General features: G+C 41.6%; 1 protein-coding gene across 1 annotated transcript in view; it reads left to right on the plus strand.

The window, feature by feature from the left end:
* The first annotated feature begins 1586 nt into the window (after window positions 1-1586).
* The window catches only part of MCMDC2 (minichromosome maintenance domain containing 2), a 44626-nt gene continuing 28438 nt past the window's right edge, over window positions 1587-17774 (plus strand). Inside the window, exon 1 of the mRNA XM_077492826.1 lies at window positions 1587-1892. Coding sequence (XP_077348952.1) covers window positions 1787-1892 — 106 coding nt within the window. The 5' untranslated portion in view covers window positions 1587-1786. The remainder of the gene's footprint in view (window positions 1893-17774) is intronic.

Consider the following 17774-nt stretch of genomic DNA (forward strand, 5'->3'; position numbering starts at 1 on the left):
CCTCCAGATGCCGTCGTTGCCGCACGCAAAGAGTTTGAACTGCGGCACCTTTTTCCTCCTCGGGGCGCTCTGCACTCATAAACCACCATAAGGCAACAGGGATAAAATAGCCATCATAGTGTAGTAAAAACTAATACAGTAAAAGCAACTTAAATGGGCCAAAGTGCAAACTATTCCACAATAGACTTACATCAATTGCCGCCATTCCAAGAATTGGTGTGGCGGTGCTCATAGCTCCAACCAATGGCCCTCATGCCAATGCACATCCACAAGAGGGCACATTTTGAAGACTGCATCAGCCATAATCACATTCATCTGTATTTCCTGTTCATTTTGTTTTTCGTGCATTCTGTTTGCTTGTGACGCAGAGTTTTCATTGTTGTTAGTTAGAGAGCATTACCATTTTTTAACCGGATACAACGCTACTGTTCCTGTGTGTACAGAACTGTGAGGTGCCCTTTGTAATATTAATGGCAGGCATTGAAGGGGCAGTTGTGAGGCTTAATAAATGCTACATAAACACAGGCTATTGACACACATATGAACGATGCCCAAAGTGTGGGAGGAGAGTAAAGCGATTGTAAAGGTATTTTTTTTAAATAATAAACAAGTCATACTTACCTGCTCTGCACAATGGTTTTACACAGACCAGCCCCCATTCTACTCTACTGGTGCCGCTGCCTTCTCCCTCCTTCCAAGTGCCCCCATAGGAGGCTGTTTGCTATGGAGGCACTCACATGGGCTCAATCCTGAGCTGGGCTGTGTGTGTCCATGACACACAGTCCGACTCGGTTCACCCCTGTGCTCTGTTCACAGGCTGTGACACCTGTACAATAGGTGCTGGACTTAAAGCCCAACTCCGGCCAAAAAAATGTTTTGTTCCATGCATTGGGGCTTTGCCCCCACAGCATGGGTTAACTGCTGCTTTTGTGTAGGGGCGAACACAGAGCCTATAAGACTCACCCCATCCATTGATCCTTGGAAAACAGCGCTCCCCCACATCCAGCACCTGTCTATGGACGCAATGACATCAGGAACAGTCCACCGCACAAGATCAATTGGGGACAGGGGCCAAAGGCACTGGTCTTGAGCTGGGAGGATCATAGGATTAGGTGAGTATATCTTTGCTTTAGGAATCCCCAGACAAAAGCGTGCCGTTAATCCATGCAGTTCGGGCACAGCCCCACTGTATGGGAACAAAATAAAATGCGCCCGGAGTTCTGCTTAAAGTCTCATAAAGCTGCAACATAGTGCGCTGCAATGAGTACATTTCCATATACAACATTAAACAGCCTATTCAAAATGAATTGGCTGAAATACACCCAACACACAAGAATCTGGGAAGGGTTGTATTTTGCCACAGAGCACATGCAATTTAAAAGCGTCAGTTACAATGAAGAGCACCACAGTGCACCACGCAGTGGTGTGAATGGGCCCTAAAATTGCTCTCATGCATACAGACACCCTCATAACAGGACACCATCTACTAGAGCAGTCATACATAGCGCTTCTTTCCTATTCCACATTTCATTTTTTTTCTTTTTTTCGCTGATATATATTTTATGAAGACTGTAGTCTATAGAGTTATTGCTTTTTCTGTGACTGCTAAGAGATAATAAATGACCTTCCTTTTCCTCTAAGCTGGGAATACAGAGTCATAGAGCCTGAGGTAAAGACTGGCTGCTTGACTTGTTTCCAAGTTACACATTTTTCCGCCAAATTTTGTGTGTGAGGAGAACTGCTGTGTGACAGACAGGCTGTGAGGAGAGGCGGCAGGCCGGCAACCATGAGCCAGGCCCCAAATGTAAACCTCATGAGACAGGCTGCTCTCATCTATATGGACAGGAGTGGTGGGCTGGAGAAATTTATAGAGGACTGCAAGAGATATAAAGGTAAATACAATACTAATGGAAGTTTACCACAACCATTTAAGAGAGACTATGTTTATACTGGAAGCGGCTTTCTGTTCTTTTTCATATCCTCCATGCACACAGACTTGGTTTTCCAGTGCCAGTAATGTATATTTAAAGCCAAAACTTTATTTTTTAATTTTGTATAGTAGGGAAGGGTTACTACCCCTTTTCTTGTCAACTGTGTCCCGGTGCATAGAATTCCCTTCACTTCCTGTTCTGTAGACGCAACAAGAAGTGAGAGAAAATTTCTCCAACGTGAATTCAATTCTTCTTAATGTGGGAGTAAGCTCCCATGGATGATTTTTACCCATAGGTAAGCCTATAATAAAGCTTACCTATAGGTACAGTAAAAATCTCCTAAACGTGCATCACTTAGGAGATACAGTTTTACTTGTGAAGCCAGCGGAGACGTCACCGGGGCATACATTCTGAAGAAACAGCATACCCGTGCCGTGAACAGCGGCTCACATGATGTTATCGCGACTTGCCCAATCAAAGGATCGGAGCCCACCAACCCGTAAGAAAGACGTGAAAAGGGTGAAAGGGTGAAAAGGGTGAAGATGGAAGCCCTGTCAGCAGTGACAGCACGCCACTGGAGTGCTTTGTTTTTAAGGTATGTTTCACATAATGTGCTAGTATGCGATGCATACTAGCACATTATAACATTGCCCTGCAGGTTAACCTCTTGCTGACCAGTGCACGCCGATTTACGTTGGCAGAATGGCACTGGCAAGCAAAAGGGAGTACAGGTATGTCCCCTTTAAGAAGCTATGTTGAGAGCGTGTGCGTGACCGTGGGTCCCACGGACTCCATGTCCGCCAGGTGACCGCAATCATGTCATGGAGAGGAAGAACAAGGAGCTGCTTTTGTAAATAAAGAATTGCCCCGTTCTGCCTAGTGACAGGACACTGATCCTAACTCTCTGTGTCTTGCCCCTCACAGGTAGAATCACTCCCTAGGACACACTTAACCCCTTCACTGCTCCCTAGTGGTTAACCCCTTCACTGCCAGTATCATTTACACAGTAATCAATGCATTTTAATCGCATCGATCACTGTATAAATGACAATGGTCCCAAAATAGTGTCAAATATGTGTCCGCCATAATGTAGCAGTCCCTATAAAAATGCAGATCGCCGCCATTACTTACAAAAAAATAATTAATAATAAAAATGCTATAAATCCATCCCCTATTTTGCAGACGCTATAACTTTTGCACAAACCAATCAATATTCGCTTATTACGATTTTTTTTTTTTTTTAACAAAAATATGTAGAATACATATCGGCCTAAACTGAGGAAAATAAATTTTTTTATATATTTTTTGGGGATATTTATTATAGCAAAAAGTAAAAAATAATGCTTTTTTTTCAAAATTGTCGTTTTTTTTTTGTTTATAGCGCAAAAAATAAAAACCACAGAGGCGATCAAATGCCACCAAAAGAAAGCTCTATTTGTGGGGGAAAAAAGAACTCCAATTTTGTTTGGATACAACGTCGCACGACCGCACAATTGTCAGTTAAATCGACGTAGTGCCGAATCGCAAAAAGTGCTCTGGACAGGAAGGGCGTAAATTCTTCTGGGGCTGAAGTGGTTAAAAAAAATTTAAAAAGCTGGTGGTTCACTCTACCATTAAGCAGTTATCTCCAGAACAAATGCCCCCAATTAAAAGATTGCTCTCTACTGCTGTACTCTGGGCCGGTACTAGGACGGGGGTGGGAGGGTTCAGCTGCCCTGAGCGCGATGATTTAGTACAGAAATTCCTTTGTTTTCTTGGACAGGTTCCATCAATATTCTCCAGTGTGGGTCGTGTATATACAAATAATCTTGTGCATGTTTGAAGTTCTGTAACAATGTCATTAAGACCCCTTTCACACCAGGACCTTTTGCAGGCGCTATAGCGTTAGAAATAGTGCCTGCAATCTGCCCTAAAAAAGCTGCACCATTGTTTGTAGTGTGAAAGACCTGAGGGCTTTCACACTACAGCGGTGGGCTGGCGGGACGTCAGGGAAAAGTCCTGCCAGCAGCTTCTTTGGAGTGGTGAAGGAGCGGTGTGTTTACCACTCCTCCACCGCTGCTCCCCATTGAAATCAATGGGGCAGCGCTGTAATACCGCCGGCAAAACGCCGCTATTGCGGCATATTGCCGGCGGTTTTAACCCTTTCTCGGCCGCTAGCGGGGGGTAAAAGTGGCCGAAATGCGCCGCAAATCCGGCGGTAAAATGCCGCTAAAAATAGCAGTGTTTTACCGCAGACGCAATGGGCGGTGTGGTGTGAAAGGAGTCTAAGACCAAGCCTTTACTGATACTTTTTGTTTACTTGTAAAAAATCTGTATTTTTTGCTTTAAAATTACTTAGAACCCTCAAACATTATATACATTTTTTTTGCAGAGACCTTAGAAAATAATGGCTGTTGCAATTTTTCATGTCACTTGGTATTTGCGTAGCGTTTTTTTAAACGCAACTTTTTGGGGAAAAAATCCACTGGACTGGAAGTCTTTTCCACAAACCCAGCCACTGCCTCTGCAGTTAAAGTGGAGGTAAACCCGTCTATCGTTTTCAGTCAAGGAAGCTGCCATCTTGGCCTCTAATGATTCTTCAGCTGCCATAATGCTGCACATGTGATCAGTTATGAAACCAGCCATTGGATGGTTTGAAAGTTTAGTTGCGAGCACAACCAATGTGAAAGTTAGCATTTTCGGCATGCCGGGAATGTAAGTGTTTTTTTAAACTGGGTTTACTCCCGCTTTAAAGAGAGTAGCAACTGGTGGGATGATAAAAGCACAGCTCGACCACTGGGTTTTTCAGCCCCCCAATCACATGTGTGAATATGCCCTTATGTCATTTAAGACATCATCATGGGCATATGTTAAATATCAGTACCACTCAGTATAACGTCCCTGCCTATCATAGTCTTTGCCTGCAGCAAGGCTGGACATGGCACCTGTCCCACACACACTAAAATGCTGAGAGAGACGCACTGAGACCCCTGTGTGCAAGGGGTCTAACCAGTTAAAGCAGACCTTCACCCTTCTCTGCCACCTTCCATAAGTCCATATTCCATACTCCATACTCCTTTTCTTTTGTAAATATCTTTCTTTAATCCAAGCTTCCCCCACTTTCAGTATTGTCACCTAGGTGAGAGTGATGTACCTCAGCTGCCTTATGGCTTTTGAGATACTCACGTCACACTGCGGTGCATTATATATATACCCAGATATAGAGGTGTGATGTGTACTCTCTGTATATACTATAAATCCACTGTCCTATATATCTCTATATAATATATCCCCGTATATACCCAGATATAGAGGTGTGTATGGGTGTAATATTCCTGGTGGGGGGAGTATTGGTGTAATATTCCTGCCAGGGAGAGTATGGGTGTAATATTACTGGTGGAGAAGTATTGGTGTAATATTTCTTCTGGGGGGAGTATTAGTGTAATATTCCTGATGGGGGGAGTATGGGTTTAATATTAATTCTGGGGGAGACATCTGTGCAAAAAGTTATTGTCGTACGATGGAGACTCTGTTCACCTAGGTGTAGAAATGTCAAAATAAAAGGGGATATATATATATATGTATGTATGTATGTATGTATGTGTGTGCGTGCGTGCGTGTGTATAAAATATATATGCATTGAGGAAAGAAATATATCAAGGATACATAAGGGCCTCAATCAATTAGATATACAGGTTAGGTTTACCTTAAATGTCATTCAAATGCGCCTTCCACAGAATGTAGAGGGTAGCAACAGACTAATCCGGAAATATTTCTTTCAGTGATGAAGGAACAATTTCATGAAGCCATGATGAGAGGCTCACATGAGAGGCTGCAGATTAAATCAATAGCGTCCCCCAGACCAACCACAGTGTCCCCTCTGATAACAAATAGAGATCATGCACCCATCAGCAAGACCAACATACACATAAGAATCAATCCTACCGAAGCTGTAGACTGTGATCCTCTTCCTATAAACAATATATTATGGTTACAACCTGCGGATCGTAAGTCTATAAATAACCCCATTTCTAAACACTCTCTATCTATATGGGATAGGTATAGAAATTCACATGGTCTGCAATCTCCACAAAATCCGCTATTATCTTTCCACAAGAATCTGACTTTTTACCCAGCCTGGAAATATCCCAAAACCTTTAAAGCTTGGTCTAAGGCTGGTATCACTTGTCTATATAATTTAACTTCAATTACATCAATAAAATCTTTTACAGATCTATGTGAATTATATAAGCTTCCACAATCAGAAATATTCAGATATCTCCAAATCAAAACTTTTTATACTCCTCTTCTCAATTTAAATGTAAACTTACATAATATTTCTCAATTTGAAAGATTTTGTCTCAAGGAACCACATGCTAAAGGTCGTATTACATCATTTTATACACAATTGATATCTAATTCTAATACTGTTATACCTAAATATGTGGCCAAGTGGGAAAAAGATTTGGATTGTACGATCGATTCTAGGTCTTGGTCCAACATATGGCCTTTCACAAAATCTTCCTCTATAAATATATTGGCGTCTGAATCATCATATAAAGTCCTCACACGCTGGTATTTGGTTCCTGCGAGAATCGCCAAATTCTCAACAGACAACACTGGCCTCTGCTTTCGTGGCTGTCCAGAAAAAGGTACCTACATACATACCTGGTGGCATTGCCCAATTGTACAATCATTTTGGAAAAAGATCTTTCTGATAATTACAAAATTTTTTGATCGTCCAATTTTTCCAGACCCAATTATAGCTCTCCTTATTTTAAAACCAGCCTTTCTGAATCAGAAACAATTCAAATTAGTTCTTACACTCCTGATAGCCGCAAAGCAGACTATAACCAATGCGTGGAAAACAGACGTGGTGAATATTGCAGAAACCAAACGTTGAATGAATCAATCTTTCATCCATGCTAAAATGGACGCTATAGATAAAAACCAGATGACAAAGTTTGATATCATATGGAAACCCTGGATTAAATATTATACGTCAGATAATATTGACAACCGAGTTTCATTGTTATGGTGATTAAGATTTTTTTATAGAATTACAACATTAGCTGATATATAAAACCTCCTCCAGAGAATTATTTCCTCCTCTTCCCCTCCTATATACCTTTTATGTTCTTCCCTTACTATATAATACTTACTATAAACATACTTTAGAAGTTATGGTCAAAACTTTAAAATCATATATTTTCTTTTAGACATATTTATATTTTCTTGGGATTAAAATGTTTAAAACTCAGCTATAAGAATGTTTTCAAATTCTAAAATATATAAGGCAATTTATTGTCATTCCCACGAGAATATCTTGAAATTCTTCTTTGCTTTGTATCATCCGTACTTCAATATGCCTTTTTATTTCTGGTATCAAATAATTTGTCTTATATTCTGTACATGTAATTTATTTTAACATAAAATAAAAACTTTTGAATGAGGAAAAAAAAAATAATAAAAAAGAATCAAATCCTACCAAGCGTATCCTCAAAACCCTCTGCATCTGTCAGAGACATAGCGGCCACCAGGCCAGACGGGACTGGTGCCAGCCACAGAGCCAGCCATGGAGCAGGAGGTGGCTGCTATGTCTTTGTTCTGACAAATACGGTGAATTTTGAGGATACGCTTGGTAGGTTTGATCTTCAGGATATTCTTATGTGTATGTTGGTCTTGCTGATGGGTGCATGATCTCTATTTTTTATTAGATGGGACACTGTGGGTGGCTTGGGGGATGCTATTGGTTTAATATGTCCGCATTCATCATGGCTTCTTTACATTGTTACTTCATCACTTTGGAAGAAATAGTTCTGTATTGGTCTGTTGCTACCCTCTACATTATGTGGAAGGAGCATTTGCATGACATTTAAGGTAAACCTAACCTGTATATCTAATTGATTGAGGTCTTCATGTATCCTTGATATATTTCTTTCCTTAGTGCATATATATTTTACACACACACACACACACACATAAATACATTTATACATATATATACATGTAGCACTAACCCCCGAAGGAGCTGCTGGTTATTTTCGGGCTTACCGTTACCTTCTGCTTCTCCTTGTTGCATGTCTAGGGGATGTCCCGTGGTAGATGGCCCAGTAACTTGAGACTGACAATTGATCCAGTTGAATGGATTTTATTTGCAAACTTCAACCACTGAACAGTTTTTTAACTTGGGATCAGCGGGTTGGAAAGGAGTTCAGGTACTCTCAATGTCAAAGTCTATAAACGTTAAGGAACTTGCTTACTTTGACTGCATCCAGAGAATAGCCATTCGCAGCTGGATAAGCACGCAGGTTGGACAGTCCCTCACAAGGCCTAGCAGCCAACAAGGTGCTTACTCAGGAACAAAGTCTGTATCACCGACGTTGTTGCAGAACATGTAGGGAAACTAAGCTGTAGAACACTTGTAGGATACCTGGATCTTTCAGCCACTTGGCGATATCCACAAGTCCAGATTCTCTCGGTTACTTCAGCCCTTCCAGGCTCTTGTTAAGAAAACCAACCCGTACGTGGTGTTCTTCTAAAGAGTCCTCCCCTGAAATGCTTGAAGTTCAATGGGTCTCTCCCAAACCGGAGACGGCACCCAACCACCTCAGAATCCTCCTTTAGTTCCCTTGCCTTGGGCTAGCTAGCCCTGAGGCATTAAAGTCAGGTGGATCCGCACCCCAGGCCATAGCCTTCCTGGGGGCTGGTCAGGAGTACCAGGACTATGTAATCAACACTTCATACTGGACCGGAACCCCAAACCACGTGACGTCCGCATCTTAAATGCCCTCTCCCAGAGGGCACAGCCAGAGGGCCACTCCCACTGACATGACTCCGGGAGAGAGCAAATTAAGCGCCTAACCAGACCATAGTTCCATGCCTGCCACCAAACTGTATTTTGGGTGAAGTTAAATTTGGAAAACACGTGCTCTTCGCACCTTTTATTTTGACATTTCTAGTATTTCCACCGGCCACATTTGGCTCCTCCTGCCAGCAACTGCCGCTGCTGGTGTTAGCACCTCTTCTTACATCAGTTTTGGATCCTTTAGTAGTAGTACGCATTAGCTTGATTACATTCCATATACATGGTGAATTTTATGTTCATGTTGTGTGCCCCTCTGTATAGTGCTCAGACTCTCATGGATATTTATTGAACATATTATTTATGGTGTTATATATTTTTGATACACATTTACTTTGAGAAATGTTTATTTACGGTCATGCATACTTACTCATAATTCTTTATTCCTATTTTTGGAATTGTTTATTTTTTATTTTGATTGTATTTGTCTTTTTATAGCAACATATTGCTTTATAAAAAGTAAAGAAATGTGGCGCTTACTAGAACCTCAAAACTAAGCAAATCCTGAATAAATGAAAAAGCTAAGCTATCTATACCTCTGAGGGTATTCAGTTTCCCGCTACTCAGGCGTCGGCACAAGATAAACTGTACAGGGGACTAGGAAAGCCGCAGGCAAAGCCCTTCCCAGTACATCGGTCTCTCAAAGATATCATCCTTAGAGAGTGGAAGGACCCAGAAAGCGAGGTTTTAAAGTTAAAAGCCTGAAAGCGTAGGTGTCCTTTTAAACCAGAGGAGGAGGAAAAGTTTTTCAAAGTCCCTCATTTGGACACATCTTTGGCACAAGTGTCCAAACGTTCGGATCTCTCCTTTGAAGTTATGGAAGCATTCTGGATCAGATGGACAAAAAAATCAGAAGTCCTGTTACGTAGAGCATGGGAAGTCAATGCTGCAGCTATGGTTCCAGCTGTGGCTTCCGCCTCTGTCACCAGGAATGCTGAGGCCTGGGTTGGTAGGCTACTAGATCATGTGGCACACAATAATAAATCCAAGGAAGTTGCAAATTCCGTGGAAATTATCAGCAAAGCAAATCAGCAAAGCGGTAGCATATGTGTAGAAACAGAACGAAACTCTGGATAGCCGCACTCCGGATTGTGTAAAAATTAAATGCCTTTATTTCTTCAAAATGCAAGTGCAAAACTCCATTGAACAAAACGTCACAGCAAAAAGGGAACAAAAAAGGATTTTTGAATAAAATTGGTAACGCGTTTCACGCTACAAACAGCGCTTACTCATAGCTAGCTTATGTTCCGAATAACAAACAAATATATACTGTTCATGTATAAGCACACCACAGTGAAATCAGAGATAAAACCATGACAGCTGATAAAGCTATCATCATAGATTCTCCACACATGCATTCCATACCCAGTCAGGCCCGGACTGGCCATAGGGCATACCGGGCATTTGCCCGGTGGGCCGAGGCCGTCGGGCTCAACCTCGGGGCCGTGATCTGATGCCCGATGATGGCCGGGCTGCACAGCGGGAGGTAAGCGGTGACCGCGGCCTGGAGAGGGTTAACACAGGCCGCGGTCCCCGCTCACCTCCCGCTGTGCGGCTGTGCCTGTGTCTCCTCTCCAGGCTCTCCTCCCCTGCCGACGATGTCATCTATCAGCAGAACAGGGGCTGGAGGAGCCGGAGATCTGTACACTGAACAGGGATCCGTGGTTGCTAGGCACCAAGTCGGATCCAATTAAAACAGCGATCGCTGTACGCGCATGCGCGCTGCGGCCGACGATTGCTAGGCAACGGGACGCTGCCAGGGCTTTGAATGGACGTAAACGTGAGACGTCAAGCCAATTCAGAGTGTATACAAGGAAGGGAGACACAAGGAAGGAAAACAGGTAAATGAGAAGGCAGTCCAGGGAGTAATAGAGGACACAGGAGGAAAGTGTAAATAGATAAAGATAAATGGCGGCAAAAAGGAGATAAGAAAGGGGGAAGAAGAGGGGAAGGTGGGAAGAAGAACGGATAGAAAAAAAGGGGGGATATATATAAAGAAAAAGAGAGAAAAAAAAAGAGACAAAGGAGAGGAAAATAAGAGAAAAATACGAGTGAAAAATAAAAAAGAAGAGAAATGAGAATAGTAAAAAAGAAAAAAATGAGTGGGAAAAATAGACAAATTAAGAGGATAAGGTGAAACTGAGAAAAATGTTGGAAAATTAACTTTAAAAAAAAAGTAAAGAAAATTACCTAAGTAAGAAAAAAATTTAAGTGTGAAAAAATAAAAATATTAATAAATATAAAATAAAATAAAAATTATAAAAAATAAAAAAAATATATAAATAATAATAATAAAAAGAAAAGGAAAAAAAAAAGAAGAAATAAAAATAATAATAAATAAAGGATAAAAATGAAAGAACACGAAGAATAAAAACCCAGAAAGAGGGGAAAAAAGAAAAATATGAGAACCTAAAATATTATAGATGGAAAAAAGATGATCACAGCATTTAAAGCCAACCCCATCATTATTTGAGAGAGTGTTCTACTGACATAGATCTGATATACAGAGTGCTTGAGAGAGGGGGATACTATGCGGCTATGCCTGTGTGTCCTCTACTGGCTCTCCCACCTTTCCAACAATATCATCCTATCAGCAGAGTAGAGGGCGGGAGGAGCTGGAGATCTGCACAGAGAGCGGGATTATTTTCACATCAACAAGTGGGTAATCACCCGTTTGTTAATAGGATCTAGCTCTACAGCTCCTCCCGCGCCCTACTTTGCTGATAGGATGACATCAATGGAGGGGTGGGAGAGCCTGTAGAGGACACACAGGCTGAATCCTGCCTCTGCCCTGCCAAAGGTAGGACTGCGCAGGGGAGGCAGAGAGGGGGGCATGACTGCAAGGGACACTGTGATGGGGGTCTGTGATTGGGAAGGGCACTGTGATGGAGGGCTGTGATTGGTAGGGGCACTGTGATGGAGGGCTGTGATTGGTAGGGGCACTGTGATGGGGCGCTGTGATTGGTAGGGGCACTGTGGTGGAGGGCTGTGATTGGTAGGGGCACTGTGATTGGGGCGCTGTGATTGGTAGGGGCACTGTGATGAAAAGGGAACTGCACTGAAAAGGGGGACTGTAATCATTACAGTTTCCTTTACAGTGCTGTCCCCTTTATATCACAATGCCATATTAGAGTGCGGAGGACCGACTCCGTGATTATCCCGTCACCAACCGCCCTTGCGAACGGGTGGTTGCTGGAAAATTGGCTGCTCAGTCTAAATTGCCCGGGCCTGTTTTTTGTCCCAGTCCGGGCCTGCACCCAGTTGTTGGTTGGTGAAAATAACTGGGAAAGGAAAAAAGGGGAAAAGGGTGAACATATCTGTGTGTTTAAACGTGATTTGATGAAAAGTATAAATATGTAAAAAATATATATATATACATATAGAAGTGAAAATAACAAAGTGTAAAAAGAAAAAGAAAAATGTATATATGTATATAGGCGTGTATAAATGTGTGTATATAAATATATTGGTGTAAATGTGATAATAATACTTGTAATTGTGCACTAGTGCAGAGTAACCTTTTAATGCATAGATAATGAATATGAATAAATGTCATACAATTCAAAGTGAAACAGTATTGAATGTTTATATGTATGTAAATAAACTCAAATATTTAGAGAATAAACTGTGATATAAAAGTGACAGGGATGAACATGCACTAAACAAAATCACATCGAATTGATGGCCATATTTATGTGAACTGTCGGTGAAAAAAGAAAAGGATAATAATAAAAGAGTCAATATGAAACCATACAATTGATGGACTTATTTCGATGACAAGTAGTATGCATGCATGGAAAATCCAAGATTCAGAAGCAGATCACAATTGCCAAATATTTCTAAAGTTGTACATACACCAACCAATCTCGTGTTTTTATCGATGTGTAAATGAATGTAAATACACCAATCAATGCATAAAATAAAGTATGTACCTGCAACTACCACTATAAAAACACACAAATATACAAATATAACATGTAAAATAGTTAAATAAAAACAGAAACAAAAAAGAAAAACAAAAAACCTTTTAGAACCCTCACGGACACTAGAATAAGCCTAGACGCCTCAATCAAGTGCCTAAAACAGTAAATGCACCCAAATGAGGCGTATACTTTAGGCAATCAACCATCTACTTGAATGTTCCATAAATATTACGATTAATGGGCGAGTAAAGGAAGAAACATTAATAAGGAGGGGGGGGGGAAATAACCCCTTCCCTCCTAAACTATAATTAACTCATGTTGTTCACACGGGTCGCCCCTATTAAAAACCAATACAGCGGCGTGCAGAAATGTCTGTAATACAATAAATGCAACTAGTGTACGGACACCATCTGCTCTACATAGAATAGTGATATATAGTGTGTGATCGCAGTGTATATAAAGTCACTTAGACATTTTTTATAAGTTGTATAGTATGTAAAGGAAATATCTCCTTTTCTTTGAAGACCAATGACCTGAGTGAATATTATGAGAGAGTCTATGATGGAATAGAAGCAAGGATGCAATGGCTATAACAGGTGATTGAACATGATCAATTCCGCATGAGATAAAATGGTGATATATATAACCACAATATGTATAAACTCATGTGAACACAGTTTGTGGATTATATATATGCAGAAGGGATCACGCTATAATGCTGTGAGATCTCTTGATTTCTATTTTTTATTTTTATTATTATTTATTTATTTACCTAATGTAAATGACACCTCTCTAGGTTGTGTAAAGTGAAAAAATATATAAAAATTTACTTGTTAAAAGACTATAGTCACGGAAAAAGAATATTTCCAGATCTGTACAATGGTTGAATGTGAAATGTGCTGTATATAAACCGCATCAATAAATTGCATAAACCGCAAAGTGTGTAATGCGGTATTTACAAATTCCCCCATATCTGGGTTATATCAGTAAACCACATACATGTAAAACAGTAAGTGTGTCCCATATCTGTGAGACTATACCCATATAATATATATTGTATCTGAAAATATCTATATGTGGGTAACATTCACAAGCTAGACAAAAACCCCCCTCTATGGTATTAGTAAATATGGGGAAGAAATGTCAATTACCACCCACTTGGTGTGTCTGATTAGCGCACACATGTATAATTTTAGGCATTCACATGGATGTTTTGATCCCATGTGACAAGCTTATAGAGGGTGTTATTGTGAATGAACCTATGACTATTATAATGTTAAATTTCGGGATGGATGGAAGAGATGATGAAAAATAAGAAAAAAAACTGGAACACTAGTACATCATAAAAGATAACATTAAATTGGGGTAATCTTAATCCTGAAGGGGAATTACAGTGTTTCAAAAGATTTCTCAATCATAATAATATGAAACATCCCAATCAAAATGTAACCCTGTCGGAATTCTGGTTTCTAAAAAGAATATCCAGAAAACCTCACGTTTACAGAGTATGAGAAATCTGTCACCTCCTCGCTTGGGGGTCACCACCTTCTCAATCCCCTGTATAAATAGATTTGAAACATCCTTCTGATGTACAGTGTCTAGCCACATTAGTGGATTTGTTCTTTTCAATGTCATATAAATGATCATATAAGCGATCTTTAAGTCTGCGTGTAGTGCGTCCTACATATTGTATATGGCAAAGATTGCATGTGATGACATAAATTAAATACTTAGTGTTGCAATTTATGAAAGATTTAATGTCAACAATTTTATTATTAACACAAGAAGTAATCTGTGTACCTCTCATGATATGGCAACAGTAAGTACAACCTGTTCCGCATTTGAAGTTGCCTGTAAATCTTAACCAATGTTGGTCAGATTTACTACTTGTAAATAAACTGGGGGATAAGGTATGTCCTAAAGTAGGTGCTCTACGAGAAACCGTTTTTATGCCTCTGGAAAGGATTTGATTGTATGCCAAATCTTTAAATAAAATAGGGAGATATTTAGTCACTATTTTCCCCACGTCATTGAATTCTGAACTATAAGATGTGGAGAACACAGGGATGTTTGTCTCTAGAGAAGAAAATTTACTTTTATTGCTATTTCTACTGGAGGAATGTTTATTTTGTAACAAAGTATCTTTTGGGATGGTACTAGCTGAAACCAAGGCTTTTTGTATATTGGCGGGTGTGTATCCTCTTTCCTTAAATCTATTAGCCATCTCATTGGCTTCCAGCTGAAACATTTCTGGGGTGCTGCATAAACGCCTCAACCTCAAAAATTGTCCATATGGTATCCCTCTGATGGTATGACAAAGCGGTAGCATACCTGGCACACGCCGCGATCGAGACATTCAGAACAACCGCCAAGTCTGCGGCCCTTCTAAATTCTGCCAGACGATCCTTGTGGGATAAAACCTGGGATGGTGACTTCACGTCTAAATAACATCTCTGTGGCTTACCCTTCGAAGGCTCTTTGCTCTTCAGTGCGGGCCTAGAGCAAGTCCTATCCCGATCCACAGACAAGGGGAAGAAATTTCCAACGAAACCCAAAAGGGATGGGGGAAGGAAAATTTTTCGAGGCCCCCAGGCGAAAGACCGCTTCAAGGGCAAAAAGGAAGCCAGGAAGAAGTGGGGACTTGGGAGAAACAAGGGAAAAGGGGGAATCCTGTTTCCCGAATAAGTGTCCTCTAACAAGGAGACCAAATGACGCCAACCTGAAGGTTGGTGGGAGGCTCTTGTGGTTCCTTCCTCAATGGGTCCCAGAGTCCCTGCATTCTCAGTCTGATAAAGGAGGGTTACAGACTAGAGTTTGTTTCCACCCCTCCTTCAAATTTTACACTGACCCATTTCCCCAGAGATCCACTAAGGGCAAGGGGTCTACTGGACAGTATCAAGAGTCTGACGGAACAGGAGGTCATCACTCCTGTTCCAACAAGTCAGATTGGCCATGGGTTTTATTCCCACATTTTTGTGGCGCCAAAACCCTCAGGGAAATTTAGTTTAATTATAAACCTAAGGAAACTGAACCGGTTCTTGTTGTATAAGAAATTTTGCATGGAGAGAATCTACACAGTCAGAAGACATCTCCAAGAGGGCATTTTCATGATCTCGTTAGATCTAAAGGATGCTTACCTGCATATCCCCATTGCCCTAAACCATCAGAGATTTCTACGGTCGCGGTTCAGTCTCCTCAGGGTGTCCAACACTGGCAGTTCAAGGCACTCCCCTTCGGACTGGCAGCCAGTCCCAGGGTATTTACAAAGCTCCTGGCCGAGGTGGTGTCGTTTCTACACTTGCAGGGGATAGCCTTAATCCCATACTTGGAAGACATGCTAATCTACAGCCCGTCAAGGGAGCAGCTCTTGTCCGATCAGGACAGGGTGCTGTCAACCTTAGAGTCTCTGGGTTGGTTGGTCAGTCTGGAAAAGTCCTCCTTGGAACCAGCGCAATCCAGAATCTTCCTGGGGTACCAGATAGATTCAGTGGTACAGAAGATTTTCCTCCCCCGGGTAAAGGTTGCTAAGGTACAGGGGGTGGTGGCCACTCTTCAACTAAGAGGAGAAGCTTCTCTAAGGACCATTATGAGTATTCTGGGTCTGATGTCATCCTGCATTCCAGCAGTCCACTGGGCCCAGTTTCACTCCAGGGGGTTACAGGGATTCCTTCTCTCCTCCTGGTATGGGAGAAGAGAGTCCCTAGATCTAAGATTGTCTCTCCCAAAGGAAGTAAAGAGCTCCCTGGATTGGTGGCCCATTTCAGCCAACCTGTTGGCAGGTCGGGCATTGAACCAGCAAAATCCTCTAAATATAATGACGGACACAAGTACCTGGGGCTGGGGTGCTCATCTAGGAGACCTTTTCGCCCAGGGTCCTTGGGTCAAGAGCAGGCAGGGGCATCCTCAAATTTCAGAGAACTGCTGGCGGTTGAAAAAGCTTTGAGCTTTTTCAGAGATCAGGTTCGGGGTCGAGAAGTCCAGATTTTCTCAGACAACTTAGTGACCGTGTCCTATATAAACCACCAGGGTGGAACAAGATCCGGCAGGTTGTTGAACCTGACCCAGGAAATCCTGGGAGAGGCAGAAGAGATGTTCCTCTCAAACTCGGCAGTTCACAGAAGAGGTTTCCTCAATGTGCGGGCAGACTTTCTCAGTTGACAAGCCATTCACCTAGGGGAGTGGGAACTGAGCAACGAAGTGTTCTCCCTGGTTGCCAACACTTTGGCAAGCCGGAGATAGACCTGTTCGCCTCTAAGAAGAACAGGAAGGTAGCGAGGTTCTTCTCTCTGGACAGAGAACAGGATTCAGGGGGGAGTAGATGCGCTGGCTCAGAGATGGGAATTTACCCTAGCCTATGCGTTCCCCCCCTCTGGTGCTTTTTCTACGGGTACTACAAAAATGATCCCCTGCTTCCTTTATAAAATCAGAATCCTTGCTACAAATATGTCTTAGCCTGAGAAATTGGGCAACCGGGATCCCTTTTATTGTATGTTTTGGGTTGCCTGAATCGGCTCTCAATAAGGCTCTGCCGGCAGTGGGTTTTCTAAACAAACTAGAGGTCGCCTTGCTGTCACTGGCCTACAACTCAACATCCAGAAACTCGATGGACCTAGGGCTGTGATGCCCTGTAAATCATAAATTCAAATCATTTTCATTTTTATAGTCCAACCAAGCTTCCATGCTGAATTGTTCGTCAGCAACATCGAACAACAGATCGTCTATGAAGCGACAATAAAATGCTTTATCTTTCCGGCGGGGGCTATTCAATCCAAAAATTCTGATCCCTCTCCCACTATCCCATCTTCAAACAGATTCTATCTTTCATTTTTAAAGCTTAAATGAACAAGCTGAAGATAGCAGCTGATTGGTTGCCATGCACTGCGCTGGAATTTGTCTGCTCCAATTTTAGTCATTTCCCTCCATAGTGCTTTGGGATTAAAAGAAACAGCTAAAATAAAACAAACCCTAAATCATTATAATTTCTCTTTGTTTTGTAAGTATCACAGTAGCTTAGTGATTAGTGCTTCTGCCTTGCAACACTGGGGTCCCTGGTTGAAATTCAAGCCAGGACAAAAT

Source organism: Lithobates pipiens, unplaced genomic scaffold, assembly GCF_037356315.1.
Source record: "Lithobates pipiens isolate NorthernLeopardFrog02 unplaced genomic scaffold, aLitPip1_a1.2 Scaffold_19, whole genome shotgun sequence".
In the NCBI taxonomy this organism is placed as follows: Eukaryota; Metazoa; Chordata; class Amphibia; order Anura; family Ranidae; genus Lithobates; species Lithobates pipiens.